This window comes from Salmo trutta, chromosome 24 (genome assembly GCF_901001165.1).
Source record: "Salmo trutta chromosome 24, fSalTru1.1, whole genome shotgun sequence".
Taxonomy (NCBI): Eukaryota; Metazoa; Chordata; class Actinopteri; order Salmoniformes; family Salmonidae; genus Salmo; species Salmo trutta.
In genome coordinates this window covers 6495532-6512058 of record NC_042980.1, presented here as the reverse complement: position 1 = coordinate 6512058, position 16527 = coordinate 6495532, and the positions used below count along the sequence as shown (strand labels likewise).

Genomic DNA, 16527 nt, shown 5'->3' with positions numbered 1-16527 from the left:
GCAGTCTTCCACTGGTCCCCCTCTCTTATACGGACAAGGTGGTTGGCATTCTGGAGGTCGAGTTTGGTAAACACTGTGGCACCATGGAGGGAGGCAAAAGCAGAGCTGATGAGTGGCAAGGGGTACTTCTTAACAATTATATTATTCAGCCCACAGAAGTCCATGCATGGCCTCAGTGACCCATCCTTCTTCTTCACAAAGAAAAACCCAGCACCCACCGGGGAGGAAGATGGCTTGATAAGTCCTGCAGCCAGAGAATCCTGGATGTAACTCTCCATAGCCTCTTGCTCGGGATGAGAGAGGTTAAACAACCGGCTACTGGGGAGAGGAGCCCCAGGCTGGAGGTCAATGGCGCAGTCGTACGGGCAATGAGGCGGCAGCAACAGGGCATTGTGCTTGCTGAACACAAGAGCTAGATTGTGATACTCGGGAGGAACTGATGACAGGTCCGGAGATGAAGCAGATGATTGGGACATGCAACCTTATCTACCCTCTCCCTCCGACGCTCACGGAGACGGTTGTCGATGCGGATAGCGAGAGAGATGAGTTCATCAAGTCTATCAGGCTCATACCTGGACACCAACTCATCCTTGAGGGTCTCAGTGAGCGCGTTCCAGAATGCTCCCTAAAGGGCCTCCTCATTCCAGCCGCTCTCAGAGGCGAGGGTGCAAACCTCACATGCCATCTCAGCAACACTATGGGGGCCTTGACGGAAAGACAGGTGTTGTTTAGCGGCATTCTTACCGCAGAGCGGGTGGTCGAAGACTTTCTTCATCTCCTCCGTGAATCTGGAGTAGGAGAAGCAGATGGGGGACTGTCTCTCCTACACCGCCGTGGCCCAGGAAAGGAAATCTTGGCCTGTTCGCAAGCATAAGTGTTGGGCTGTTGCTCAAATACTAGTGAATATTGTACTAAAAAGACTCTGCAAGCTCCGAGGTTGCCATCGTAGCGCTCGGGAGTCGGAACAAATGGCTCTCGTTGCGGAGAAGAAGGACTTGGGACGGGTTGTGAGCTCTGGGCGAAGGTTCGACCCTGTAGGTCAGACAGGCTCCGGTGAATACTCCTTGATGTGCTCCAGAAGGGCTTTCAGGGCTTGGTCATGTTGCTCGAGCAGGGCGCCTTGGCCAGCGAGAGTTTGGTGGAGAGTAGGAGAGTCTGCTGGGTTCTTGGCCAGATCGTACTGTTACGCGGAGTAGAACATGGGAACCCAAGAGCAGACTCAGATGAGGAAACTGGGATGAAGTAACCAAGGTATTTATTGGAACACAGGGGAAGATGGAGTGCAGGTCAGGGGAAGCTCGGGCGTGTTGCTGGAGATCAGGTGCGGAGGGTGAGGCTGGAGCGAGAGGGTTTGAGACAGGGTAAGCAGGTCCGGGGGGGAATCCAAGGGAGTAGTAAAGTGGGAGATCCAGGACAGAGTAAGAGGATGACGAGACGTGGGACAGGGACCAGAGTCAGAGCAGGCAGAACTGTAGCGGATAGGAAAACAGGCACCGCAGGGTAACAGGATCTGAATAGTAACAAAAGCTAGAAGCGTAGACTGACTGAGCAGAGATTACGATCTGGCAGTGTGGAAGTGGCAGGACTGAGTATTTGTAGAGGTCTTGATTATGGAACGGGTTGCAGCTAGTGTGGATCTGCTCTGACTCCAGCACACCTGTCTCCGCCCACACAATCACACACACACACACACAATCACACACACACACACACACACACACACACACACACACACACACACACACACACACACACACACACACACACACACACACACACACACACACACACACACACACACACACACACACACACACACACACACACACACACACACACACAGAGAGGGAGATAGCACAGTGGGGATGTGGCGGCAGGTCAAGGAGACACTGGATGGGCATTAGAGGGGGTGGCAGGAGCAGATGTGACACAGTCCTAGCTAGGCTACTAAAATGTTGCAGTCAGGCTTTGGTTTTTAAAGCTTGACAATGAATAACCAAAAAACAAAACCTGCAACAAAACACAATGCAAAAGAGAAACATGTAGGCAACATTTGAGCAGGTCCTAGGTATGCTATTCAACTACAATATATTTTGAGTGCACCATACAGAAATGCATCTATGCAGTGCAAAAAAAATTAAAACATGTTTTAAAGTTTAAATGTTACAACAACCTATACGTTTTTGTTATTTGGAGTTATTAAATACTTTTTGATTATGGTTGCAGCATATTATGCACATCTGCAAGCATAGCAACAAAGGCTGGACAAATATTATTTCTCTCTCTTGTTTAATCGCTGTGCCCAAGAACACCAAGGTAACCTGCCTAAATTACTACCGACTCATTGCACTCACGTCTGTAGTCATGAAGTGCTTTGAAAGGCTGGTCATGGCTCACAACACCATTATCCCAAAAACCCTAGACCCACTCCAATTTGCAAACCAACCCAACAGATCCACAGATGACGCAATCTCTATTTCACTCCACACTGCCCTTTCCCACCTGGACAAAAGGAACACCTATGTGAGAATACTATTCATTGACTACAGCTCAGCGTTCAACACCCTAGTGTCCTCAAAGCTCATCACTAAGATAAGGACCCTGGGACTAAACACCTGCCTTTGCAACTGGATTCTGAAATTCCTGGCGGGCCGCCCCCAGGTGGTAAGGGTAGGTAACAACATCTGCCACGCTGATCCTCAACACAGGGGCCCCTCAGGGGTGCGTGCTCAGTCCCCTCCTGTACACCCTGTTCACCCATGACTGCATGGCCAAGCATGACTCCAACACCATCATTAAATTTGCCGACGACACAACAGTGGTAGGCCTGATCACTGACAACAATGAGACAGCCTATAGGGAGGAGGTCAGAGACCTGGCAGTGTGGTGAAAAGATAACAGCCTCTCCCTCAACGTGATCAAGAAAACGGAGAAGATCATGGACTACAGGAAAAGGAAAGCCAAGCACGCCCCCATTCTCATTGACGGGGCTGTAGCGGAGCAGGTTGAGAGCTTCAAGTTCCTTGGTGTCCACATCACCAACAAACTGTTATGGTCCAAACACAACAAGACAGTCATGAAAAAGGGCACGACAACACCTATTCCCCCTCAGAAGACGGAAAAGATTTGGCATGGGTCCTCAGATTCATGACCCACCACCCACCTGCACCAATGTGTCGGAGGAAACTACATTCAATTGACGACCGAAGTCAGCCTGCAGACGCACTGGCCCCCACTAGGAGTTGCTAAAACGCAATGATGAAAGTAAAGCCCACCCGGCCAAACCCTCCCCAAACCCGAACAACGCTGGGCCAATTGTGCACCGCCCTATTGGTCTCCCGGTCACAGCCAGTTGTGACACAGCCTGGGATCGAACCCGGGTCTGTAGTGATTCCTCAACGCAGCCTCAACACAGTGCCTTAGACCACTGCGCCACTCTGTAGGCCCAGGGCCATATTTATTCATAATAAATCAATGGCCAGTTTGGGTTGCTGTTGCACATTAAAAAACAAAACAAATAAGCTATGTCTGGTCCACAAGTTTTACATTTTTTTTTATTGAGTTTGACACCCCTGAGATAGCATATCTATGTATGTAACTAGCTATTTATTTATCAAGCTAAAAAGATGCCACCTAACGTTAGCTAGCTAGCTGCTGGGAGGATGTCATGTCATTGGAGGAGTGGGTGAGTGACCGACTTTTTCCCCTCATATCGTTTGGCTACAGCTAGAGACACTGCATGTGTGGTGTTTGGTTAGCTAGCAAGATATGACTAGCTTGCTATGCTGAACTTGAATGACTGTTATACACAGCACATCTCTTAGTTGTCAATCAAATGTATTTGGCATCGAGCAAATGGGTGGGCAGGCAGGCAAGTTCCCATTCAGTTGTCAAAACATGTGTTGGTACATGCATGCATTGGCAGGCAAGCTGCAGAACAACGAGCAGGCTACTATTCCCAATTGTTTATTAGTGCAATTTTGACAGCCAACTAGCTGAAAAAGTTTGAAATGGTTTCGCTAATGTTCCCTTGTTATATTTTAGCTGATCTCGCTCTGGCTAGCATTTGTTTTTGATCTTTTTGTTGTTAATGTGCATAGGTAACTGAAGGAGAGAGAGCATACCTTTTCATGGTTGTTTGTGAAGTTTCCGAATGTAAGAGGGCTGCAGTGGCATTAACATAAATGCAGAAATCCCTTTAGGTGCATTTTGTGGCTTTTGGCAAATGCGTTCTAATGATACTGCAACAGCGTGACTTTACAGTCCAGTTCAAAGTGAATGATGGCAGGCCCGTGTGGCAAATGGCTTATTTGCATATAGGCGTAATGTAGCTCTGATTGGCTATGGCTATGGCACCGGTCTGCGCGGACTATAGTCCTGGACAGATGGTTTTATTCCGTTTTATTTACTGCATGGTCTATTAATTTTGCAAACGTATGGCCTCTTTCCCACTTTATATTGCTATTAAATTTTCACAAATGCCTTACTATACGTCATTCCCAAAAATTCTATGAATTTATGAAAAAGTGGCAATGACCATATCTAAGTGCTCGCTTCTCAGAAATATTTTTTAAAAGTGTCATATTCTTCCTGGGGGTGTATATGAACAGATTTTAATAAGATTTAATCTTGCTAAAATGCTGTCAGTTCCACATTAAACAAAGAGGAATAATGAGTTGAGGATTTGATGGAGTCAGGAAACCTACCAATAAAGCATGGGTTTGGGCTGCCCACTTATTCGGACAGACATGGTGACCTGTTGCCCTTCAATGACCGCTTGATCATTCATAGTTACCTGTTAAAAAGGATGATGAGCCATTTTGAAATTGGAGCGGAGAACACAGACTAATTTCCATGCTGTAACTTTTAAAATGTAAACTACACTATATGGAACATCCAATGCATGCTGGATGAGGTGAATCACCATACGCAGTGCCTTCAGATTTAGTTAGAAGCAATTTATAGATTCAATCAATTTCCAGTGTATTGCAATACCAATTAAAAAATGTTTGAACAAAATATAGTTGCAAAATACCAAACTGATCCCTTGCCCCAAGTTTACCACATCAAGGTCCTACAGTATAATGGAAAGTCAATGAAAGCCAGGTGATATGCACCAGAGAACCAGCGTTATAGAGTCTCACCTGGAAGGCAGGAGGCTCCTTGAATCGAGTGTCAATTATCTTCCTGGGCTCTGGGCTTCCAAAGTCCATGCCTTCCTCCAGTGGGCTGAGGTACTCTTCATCAGATGTGATAGGGCTGCTGATGTCCCTAGGAACACAAATGGTCCCCTGCAGCTCCTGCATAGGCTCTGTCAAATACACATTATAATCAGATAAAGAATAGAATAGAAAATATACTTGATTTTCCACGTTGTGATCACAGTATCTGGAGAACCCACCTCCGAAGGTGAACAAGGCTTTACTTTTATTGTGTCACAGTTAAATATCATTAAGAAAAGTGGAATCCAGTCCAAAAACCAGATATAATGAAGAAATGATGGGTCAACCATGAATAGTAAACATAAAAAGGTTTTGCTCTTTCTCAATTCAATGTGCTTTATTGGCATGGGAGACATATGTTAACATTGCCAAAGCAAGTGAAGCAGATAATATACAAAAGTGAAATAAACAATAAAAATGAACAGTAAACATCACTCTCACAGAAGTTCCAAAAGAATAAAGACATTTCAAATGTCATATTATCTATATATACAGTGTCGTAACGATGTTCAAATGGTTAAAGTACAAAAGGGAAAATAAATAAACATAAACATGGGTTGCATTAACAATGGTGTTTGTTCTTCACTGGTTGCCCTTTTCTTGTGGCAACAAATCACAAATCATGCTGCTGTGATGACACACTGTGGTATTTCACCCATTAGATATGGGAGTTTATCAAAATGGTGTTTGTTTTCAAATTCTTTGTCGATCTGTGTAATCTGAGGGAAATATGTGTCTCTAATATGGTAATATATTTTGCAGGAGGTTAAGAAGTGCAGCTCAGTTTCCACCTCATTTTGTGGGCAGTGTGCACATAGCCTGTCTTCTCTGGAGAGCCAGGTCTGCCTACTGCAGCCTTTCCCAATAGCAAGGCTATGCTCACTGAGTCTGTACATAATCAAAGCTTTCCTTAAGTTTGGGCCAGTCACAGTGGTCAGGTATTCTGCCACTGTGTACTCTCTGTTTAGGGCCAAACAGCATTCTAGTTTGCTCTGTTTTTTTGTTAATTCTTTCCAATGTGTCAAGTTATTATCTTCTGTTTTCTCATGATTTGTTTGGGTCTAATTGTGTTGCTGTCCTGGGGCTCTGTGGGGTCTGTTTGTGAACGGAGCCCCAGGACCAGCTTGCTTAGGGGACTCTTCTCCAGGTTCATCTCTCTGTAGGTGATGGCTTTATTATGGAAGGTTAGGTGGCTGTAGAATTTAGCGTATCTTTTCTAGATTTTGATAATTAGCGGTTATCGGCCTGATTCTGCTCAGCATGCATTATCTGGTGTTTTAAATTGTACACAGAGGATATTTTTGCAGAATTCTGCATGCAAAGTCTCAATTTGGTGTTTGTCCCATTTTGTGAATTCTTGGTTGGTGAGCGGACCCCAGACCTCACAACCATAAAGGGCAATGGGTTCTATAAGTGATTCAGGTATTTTTAACCAGATCCTAATTGGTATGTTGAAATTTATGTTAATTTTGATGGCATAGAAGGCCCTTTTTGCCTTGTCTCTCAGATCGTTCACAGCTTTGTGGAAGTTACCTGTGGTGCTGATGTTTAGGTCAAGGTATGTATAGTTTTTTGTGTGCTCTTGGGCAACGGTGTCGAGATGGAATTTGTATTTGTGGTCCTGGCGACTGGACCTTTTTTGTAACACCATTATTTTAGTCTTACTGAGATTTGCTGTCAGGGCCCAGGTCTGGCAGAACCTGTGCAGAAAATCTAGGTGCTGCTGTAGGCCTTTCTTGGTTGGTGACAGAAGCACCAGATCATTAGCAAACAGTAGACATTTGACTTCAGATTCTAATAGGCTGAGGCCGGGTTTGCAGACTGTTCTAGTGCCCTCATCAATTAGTGGATATGTTGAAGAGGGTGGGGCTTAAGCTGCATCCCTGTCTCACCCCACGGCCCTGTGGGAAGAAATGTGTGTTTTTTATGCCAATTTTAACCGCACACGTGTTGTTTGAGTAAATGGATTTTCCCCCAACACCAATTTCCATCAATTTGTATAGCAGACCCTCAAGCCAAATTGAGTCAAAGGCTTTTTTGAAATCAACAAAGCATGAGAAAACTTTGCCTTTGTTTTGGTTTGTTTGTTTGTCAATTAGGGTGTGCAGGGGGAATACGTGGTCTGTCGTACAATAATTTTGTAAAAAGCTAATTTGACATTTACTCAGTACATTGTTTTCACTGAGAAAATGTATGAGTCTGCTGTTAGTGATAATGCTGAGGATTTTCCCAAGGTTGCTGTTGACGCATATCCCACGTTAGTTATTGGGGTCAAATTTGTCCCCACTTTTGTGGATTGGGGTGATCAGTCCTTGGTTCCAAATATTGGGGAGATGTCAGAGCTAAGGATGATGTTAAAGAGTTTAAGTATGGCCAACTGGAATTTGATGTCTGTATATTTTATCATTTCATTGAGGATACCATAAACACCACAGGCCTTTTTGGGTTGGAGGGTTTTTATTTTGTCCTGTAGTTCATTCAAGGTAATTGGATAATCCAGTGGGTTCTGGTAGACCTTAATAGTTGATTCTAAGATTTGTATTTGATCATGTACAGTTGAAGTCAGAAGTTTACATACACTTAGGTTGGAGTCATTAAAACTTGTTTTTCAACCACTCCACAAATTTCTTGTTAATAAACTATAGTTTTGGCAAGTCGGTTAGGACATCTACTTTGTGCATGACACAAGTCATTTTTCCAACAATTGCTTACAGACAGATTATTTCACTTATAATTCACTGTATCACAATTCCAGTGGGTCAGAAGTTTACAAACACCAAGTTGACTGTGCCTTTAAACAGCTTGGAATATTCCATAAAATGATGTCATGGCTTTAGAAGCTTCAGATAGGCTAATTGACATCATTTGAGTCAATTGGAGGTGTACCTGTAAATGTATTTCAAGGCCTACCTTCAAACTCAGTGCCTCTTTGCTTGACATCACGGGAAAATCAAAAGAAATCAACAAAGACCTCAGAAAAAAATGGTAGACCTCCACAAGTCTGGTTCATCCTTGGGAGCAATTCCTAAATGCCTGAAGGTACTGCGTTCATCTGTACAAATAATAGTAAGCACGTATAAACACTATGGGACTGCTCAGCCGTCATACCACTCAGGAAGGAGATGCGTTCTGTATGCTAGAGATGAACGTACTTTGGTGCGAAAAGTGCAAATAAATCCCAGGACAGCAGCAAAGCACCTTGTGAAGATGCTGGAGGAAACGGGTATATAAGTATCTATATCCACAGTAAAACGAGTCCTTTATCGACATAACCTAAAAGGCCGCTCAGCTAGGAAGAAGCCACTGCTCAAAAACCACCATAAAAAGCCAGACTACGGTTTGCAACTGCACATGGGGACAAAGATCGTACTTTTTGGAGAAATGTCCTCTGGTCTGATTAAACAAAAATAGAACTGTTTGGCCATAATGACCATCGTTATGAGGAAACACCATCCCAACCGTGAAGCACAGGGGTGGCAGCATCATGTTGTGGGGGTGCTTTGCTGCAGGAGGGACTGATGCACTTCACAAAATAGATGGCACCATGAGGTAGGAAAATTATGTGGATATATTGAAGCAACATCTCAAGACATCAATCAGGAAGTTAAAGCTTTTTCACAAATGGGTCTTCCAAAGTTGTGGAAAAATGGCTTAAGGACAACAAAGTTGAGGTATTGGAGTGGCCATCACAAAGCCCTGACCTCAATCCCATATAAAATGTGTGGGCAGAACTGAGAAAGCATGTGTGCGAGAAAGGAGGCCTACAAACCTGACTCAGTTACACTAGCTCTGTCAGGAGGAATGGGCCAAAATTCACCCAACTTAGTGTGGGAAGCTTGTGGGGGGCTACCTGAAATGTTTGACCCAAGTTAAACAATTGAAAGGTAATGCTACCAAATACTAATTGAATGTATGTAAACTTCTGACCCACTGGGAATGTGATGAAATGAAATCCTTCTCTCTACTATTATTCTGACATTTCACATTCTTAAAATAAAGTGGTGATCCTAACTGACCTAAGACAGGGAATTTTTACTCGGATTTAATGTCAGGAATTGTGAAAAACTGAGTTTAAATGTATTTGGCTAAGGTGTATGTAAACTTCCGACATCAGCTGTATATCTTTTTGCTGTTTGTCCTTTGTTATAGAGCCAAATAGTTTGGATAAGTGGTTTACCCATACATCTTCATTTTGGATAGATAATTCTTTGTGTTGTTGTTGTTTGTTTAGTGTTTTCACATTTTCCCAGAAGTGGTTAGAGTCTGTGGATTCCTCATGGCATTGAGCTGATTTCTGATGTGCTGTTCCTTCTTTTTCCGTAGTGTATTTCTGTATTGTTTAAGTGATTCACCATAGTGAAGGCATAGACTCAGGTTTTCTGGGTCTCTTATGTTTTTGGATGGACAGGTTTCTCAATTTCTTTCTTTGGTTTTTGTATTCTTCATCAAACCATTTGTCATTGTTGTTCATTTTCTTCGGTTTTCTGTTTGAAATTCTTAGATTTGACAGGGAAGCTGACACATCAAATATACTGTTTAGATGTTCTACTGATACGTTTACACCTTCACTATTACAGTGGAACATTTTGTCCAGGAAGTTGTCTAAAAGGGAGTGAATTCGTTGATGCCTAATTGTTTTTTTTGGTAGGGAATGCTGTCACCTTCAGGCAGGTGTTTGTCCTCCTGTGTGCTGAGTGTGTCAGGTTCTTGTCCGGTTCTGGCATTTAGGTCGCCACAGACTAGTACATGTCCCTGGGCCTGGAAATTACTGATTTCCCCGTCTTCATTAAAGTATGGGGATTCTAATGGGGGGGGGGGGGTATAGTTAGCACACAGGAGGACATTTTTCTCTGTTAAGATAATTTCCTTTTGACTATCTAGCCAATTGTAAAATGTTCCTCTTTTGATTAATTTAATAGAGTGAGTTTGGTCTGCTGTATACCAAATTAGCATACCCCCTGAGTCCCTTCCCTGTTTCACACCTGGTAGTTTGGTGGATGGGACTACCAGCTCTCTGTAACCTAGAGGGCAACCAGTGGGTCCTTCTCCTGTATACCATGTTTCTTGTAGGATGACAATGTTTATATTTCAGATTTATTTGATGAAGTCCAGGTTCTTGCTCTTTAGGCCAAAGGCAGAGGACCTCAAGTCTTGGATATTAAAGGATGAGATAGCGAAGGCTTTGTGTTCCATAAAGTGTCCAGTGTTTTTGGTCGTGTGGTTTGGCCTCAGGCCAGTAAATGTGAGCAGAGCCTGCTGAGCATCTGGTACATTCCATTGGCTTGGGCTAGTGTGAGAGTGGGGGTTGGGCCTTCTTGCCCGCTCACAGCCTGGGTGTATGTGTGACTTCCATGTTCAGGCCCTCTTTGCGGGAGTGGGGGGCATGGGGAGGGGCATAGGTCTGATCTGAGGGGGCCTAAATTGGGTGTGGGGATGGTTGACTTGGGGGTGGTGTTGATTGGTTGGGGTGGGGGTGTGGATGTGGCTGGTGGTGTTGTGGTCTGGATGTAGGCCCTCTCGGCGTGGGTCCTTTATGTGTAGGTCCGGGGGGGGGGGGGGGGTTAACAGGTCTGGGAGAGTGTCTTGCTGTTCTGGGCAGAGTGTCTATTGATCTGGTGCTCCTGTGTGAAGTGTTTGAGAGCAATATCCTTTAGGGTCCTGGCGAAGGTGGGCCTGGTTGTAAAGGTGGACCTTGTATAGGTGGAACTGGTTGTAAAGGCTGTTCAAGTCCAGGGTGAAGTGGTGGGCCAGGAAAACATTTGGTTTTGAGGTACAGTCACGGGTGGAGATAACCACTTGTGCGTTGGGGAAAGTAGAAGAAGCTTTTTCAATCACTCCCTTGTGTGCTGTGGCCATCCTTTCCTGCTGTGTTCTCAGGTCATCTGTGCCTCTGTGTATTATGTGGCTGGCTGACCCTAGTTTGTCCTCAGACAAAAGGTCTAGGGCGCACTTTGTGTTTGGACACCAGAGTTTCGTTTTTTTCCCTTGTTTATATTTCCCGTTTGAGTCCATAAGTAGCACAATCTGTGTGTATGTCCTCAGTGTGTGTGTGTGTGGGGGGGGGGGGGGGGGGGTCAGGAGGGCTATCAGGGTGGCTGAAAGGTGGGTGCTCAGAAGGGGTGGGATCCCTTGGGCTTGGGGTTCTTTGTCTGTCCCGCTGTGTTGTCGACGCTATCGTCAGGGTCTGGGTGGACTGTTCTGCTGTGGTGTTGAGACTTTTGTCGGGAGCTGAGGGGAGCCTTTCTGCTGGCTTCTCTGCGGGGGTGGCTACCTCTCTAATGGGTTGTTCTCTGTCACACACCATCCCCCTCAGCCTCTCCTCCAGCAGTCTGATCCTCTCCTCTCTCTAGTGCTCTGTTCTTCTCCTGCTCTTTCTCTTGTAGATGTTGTCTCACTACAGTCCAGAGTGCAGATATGTCTCTCTCCACCTCCTGCTCTCCAGGTCTAGTTAAGGGGGTGTTGTTGTGCTGGACTGTTGTCTGAGTCTGACCTGACTGGAGTGTAGTCACCTGCTGTTCCAACTCCACCTGCCTTACCTCCAGCTGGGTGAATTTATTCCTAATTTCAATGAGAGAGTAGTACTCTGTGTTGGAAGGTTAACTTTCCGCTTGGGGTTGCTCGTCTGTGGGTTTATGTAATGAAGAGGTCTGGTCTGATCCGCTCGGGGTGGGGGTATCTTTCTCAAGGGAGAGCTTCTCCTGCTGAGCTATTTCTTTGATTAGGTGAAAGTCTAGCTGAAACTGTTTGCGGTTGCCTTGTACCAATACTGTTCCAAACTTATAGAGATTTATATTAGCTGACTCAGAGTCCTCGTTGTCTAGTATCCTGAGTTTGTCTCTCTCTCTCTGATATTAAATATTGGTAACTGTAAATATGAAAATATTTCAAGAGTGCATGTGAATTAGTGTCAATGTAAATATGGTAAAAAGTAAATGTTGTGAAAAGGTCTCCTCTTACAACAACAGCATGCCAACACACTGAATGTGACTTGAATGCCCATGATCTGACATCTAAAAAAGAGTAGCGTTGCATATAGGAAGAAATAGCAAACAAAACCATGGCTGACATAAATGCTTAAGGATGAGTAATTCATTTGTACCCAAAACATATTTTGAATATTGTGTAACACTTTATAATTGATTTTTATTTTACCTTTATTTAACTAGGCAAGTCCGTTAAGAACAGATTCTTATTTTCAATGATGGCCTAGGAACAGTGGGTTAACTACCTTGTTCAGTGACAGAACGACAGAGTTTTACCTTGTCAGCTCGGGGATTCAATCTTGCAACCTTTCGGTTAAAAATCCAACGCTCTAACCACTAGGCTACATGCCGCCCAATAATAACTTGTATGTATTACCACTAATAAACTATGAATAAATAGGTATTTCGTAATTACATGTAAAAAAAAATCAACACTTATAGGCTTATAAACATTTCAATTCATAAGTATGACATGGCTTAAAAAATATCTTTCATCAGTTTTATAATAACTTTCATGAATAAGCAGTAATAAACTATATATGAACTATTCATGAACATGTATTTCATTACTTGTAAACATAATCATGTATAAGCATGATAACCATTTAAATTCTTAAGTAATAATGTCTAATTTATTATACTGAATATTACATTTTCCCACCTTGGAAGTTAATAAAAATCTATCAAATTTTTTATTCAGCAGGAATTCTCTTATTGGGTCTTTTATGAGACCATAGGGGACTTACACAGTCCTATATGTCTGAATGGGGACCATGTACAAAAGAGCTTTTAAAGTACACATGACAAATGACGATTATCATGAGTGTTTTATTGTTAATCTCAGGTGTTAAGGGTACTCCCTTATCCTCCCTCTCTCTCTCTTTCGCTCTCAAATACAAGCATTAATCTTCTCATTCATTCTGTAAAAAATATGACCATCTTGATGGCTCTGGGAGCAAAAGGGTCTAAGTTTCTCATTTGAGTAAGATAAGTTCTAGATGCAATAATGAACTGAAAGTGTTTGATGGTTGAATTTATACTTTAACTAGCCTATGCTTAATAAACAAGTTAATGATGTAATTTACCCTAGACAAGAGGTTACTTGCGTCATATCTTAACAACAGTGGATTCATATTGCAATGAAACCAGTGTGGCTTAACAATTTATTGGTTCAATTTAGCCTCCTAGTTGCTATGGTAACTACTCAACTAAGTGAGTTGGCTCAACTGGAATATATTGCTTGAACACATTTTGGAGAGAGGGTGGAAGAAAGAAAGAGAGAGAGAAATTATGAGTAGGTGAGGAGAAATTAGGAAATAGCTTTATGAAGAAGGAAATAACAACGTACATCCTTTTGAAATGACACTTTCTCCAGCAGGGCAAATAACAATGACACACGGGTCAGTGGAGTGACAAGTGTCCACATCATCCTTTAATTCACTTTTCTGAAATAACCAAAGGAATTACACCCATCTAAAAAAAGGTTCCAGAGGGGTTCCTATAGCCAAAGAAGCAGTTTAGGTTCTAGACAGCACTTTTTTTTCTAAGAGTGTAGGATGCAAAGGTTAGCAAAAGTCAGGTGCAATTCCCAAAGGCTAAAGCTTAGGTTACAATCTCCAGTACAAGGACATCAAGCAGACGTAAGGTTCAAGGTAAGGGCTGGTAAATCAGAAGGTCTTTAACCTTCAGTACCACTTATTGTTTAGTAATAACAACAAGGTATTATTAAATCAAATTTAAGTAAAGGGTGACCCAACCAATGCAATGTTGCAACTCATGCTTACCTGGTTTGATCGAAAGTGTGGCACTGCTAGATGTTTTCCCAGCCTCATTGGCAGCTGTCACACAGTACGTTCCAGCATCACTTGGTTTTGCACATTTGATGAGAAGTGAATAACGCTCTCCCTCCGCTTTGATCCCATAGTTTGAGCTGTTTTGGATTTTGATATTGTCTCTCGTCCAGGTAACTAGATATGGACACAGACAAATAAGAGTTGAGGCGATATAAAAAATGAATTTGTGCTCAACAAACCAGAGTGAAGCTGGTGACTACATTCTTAGAAAAAATAGTTCCAAAATGGTTCTTCGGCAGTCCCCATTGGAGAACCCTTTCAACGAGAAATCCTTTTGGGTTGGAAATTGTTTAACCTCGATCCCAAAAGGGTTCATAAAAGGTTCTGCCATGGGGGCAGCCGATGACTCCTTTTAGGTTCTGGATATAGACTTTGTTATAAAGTGATACATAGAGATAGAGATAGCTTGCCTTCTGGGGGAGGCATGCCAGCAATGATGACTCTCAGCAGGACCTCAGTACCAGCAGTTACCACAGTGTCCTTAAGAGGAAACTCAAACATAGGGGCCTCCAAGGGGTCCTCTTCAGCAGACACGTAAGAGTCGTCTGAAGAATCTGCACAAGTTACAAAACGTAATTACAAAGACATTCATGGCTGTGTTCAGAACTAAGGAATACCGATGAGAATTGAACTTTGCAAAGACAAGGGAGATAAGATACAAGCCTCTAATATACACAACATACATTTTCATTTTGATAAATAAAGACAGATTGAAAATAATTCCCACCTAACTCTGGAGACATGGGACTACTGCGGCGACCCTTCCCCCTGGTCTTCTGTGTTTGGCTTTCTTTCACATTGGTTGCCTTCTTAGACTTGTCAGTCTCTGGAGGAACTTCATCTTCCAAGGGTTCTTCCTCAACAATGATGGTAGGTATGATTAGCTTTGGGGCTGGCTTGATCAACTCCACTTCCATTTTCTCCTCAGATGGGGAAACTGGAACATTTGTAGAAGAGGTAGCCTGCCGTGGAGGTTTTTGCGGATGATGGATTGTACGTTCTTGTGCAATGGTTGGCGTTCTCTGTACCAATGGACTTTCTGGTCTATCCTCTACTTTTCTTAATGCTACATCTACAGGTATTTTTGTTCCTGGTGATTCTTCCTTTGGGGACTTTTGCACAGGAGATTCTTCGATGTCCTTTGATTCTTGCATACAATATATCCTCTGAAAAAGAGGGCTTTCTGGCCTGCGTTCAACTTTGTGTAGCGTCATCTCGACAACATTTCTGCTTGGTGACTCTGCCCGCTGTTGGTAATTTGCCGATGTATTGTAAGCCCTCTGCATCTGCATCTTTGCTGGTGATGGAGACCTCTGAAGGATCTCCCTGACGAGACTGGTTTGATTTACCTGTCTTGTTGGCCTCTGTCCCGGTAAGTCAGCCAGTTGCATAGATTCTGGAGTGGCAGCTACTTCTCCCAATCTACTGAATGTTATGCTACTCATGGACTGTTGCTCAATCTCTTGGGTTTGGGGCGAAGGCAGCCCCTGCCGTGCTTGTTCTTGTAGCTGTAGTCGTGGTGATTTTGGTGGCACTACTTCTTTGGGCTGTTCCATCTCTTTCTGCTGCTTCTCGTGCTGGGCACGTTCCCGTTCCTGGAGCTTCTGGAGAATTTGAGGTGGGAGGGGCTCAATCTTCCTCAAAGGCTGCCTGCCACTTGCCCTGAGCGAGAGCTGCTCGGTGGAGAAGGACTTCCTCATGTGAGGTTTACCCACAAGCTTCTTGATTCGTTGAAGCTCTTCAGTGAACTTGTTCTCGATTTCCTGGACCTTCTGGGTGGTACGGGGCCTGCAGTCCTCCAAGGACGCAGCCTTCTGTCTGAACATAGACCTCCGTTCGGCAGCATCCTCCTTCAGAGCCTCTCGTAGGTCTTCCCTCGAACTCTCTCTGGAGATGCCCAACCGGCTCCCTCCATCGTCCGAGTCGACGGACCCGGCGCGATTGAACCCGGCCCAGGACCGTCCCGAGATGGAGCCTTCATGATCATAACTTCGCCTTCGCTCTTCGAAACCGCGCACCTTCTCAAAGATCTTGGAGCTTGCTCTGGTCAGTTTGGGGGATGGCCTAGTTTGGTATTCCTTGCGAGAGTACTCACTGACACTGACTGGCGTCTGAGGACGGGAGTCCTGAGTACTGCTTAGAGACATGGCTGATGATTTTGGATGTTTCACCTTCTCCTCAAATTCACCAGGGACAGTGTCTTGGTAGTCTGTTGGCACAACAACTTTCTTTCGGGGGGTGAGGGGTGTGTTTGGTGCTGAACCTGAGCGGCTTGGCATTGGAGAAGTGGAGGGGCGTTTGATCGTTTTTGGGGAGGCCGGTGGGAGGACTTGTTGGGGAGATTCCCGCAAAAACTCTTCTGATTGGCTCCTGAAAAAAGGTGGTTATGGGAAAATATATGTTAAAGAGTTCTAAATGATACATGAGCCAGTGTGAGTAATGCTAGACTATCATATATAATTATATAAT

At 43.9% G+C, this 16527-nt stretch overlaps 1 protein-coding gene across 3 annotated transcripts in view; it reads right to left on the bottom strand.

Moving 5' to 3' along the window:
* Nucleotides 1–16527, bottom strand: part of spegb (striated muscle enriched protein kinase b) — a 125450-nt gene that overhangs the window by 64325 nt on the left and 44598 nt on the right. For 2 of the 3 annotated variants that reach the window (XM_029710821.1, XM_029710823.1), the window contains exons 4-8: nucleotides 14786–16428; nucleotides 14469–14612; nucleotides 13990–14172; nucleotides 5145–5311; nucleotides 4707–4795 (exon numbers count right to left, since the gene is read on the bottom strand). In XM_029710821.1, coding sequence (XP_029566681.1) covers nucleotides 4707–4795; nucleotides 5145–5311; nucleotides 13990–14172; nucleotides 14469–14612; nucleotides 14786–16428 — 2226 coding nt within the window. Of the gene's footprint in view, nucleotides 1–4706; nucleotides 4796–5144; nucleotides 5312–13989; nucleotides 14173–14468; nucleotides 14613–14785; nucleotides 16429–16527 lie in introns of those variants that run through there. The other variant, XM_029710824.1, reaches the window with a different exon arrangement.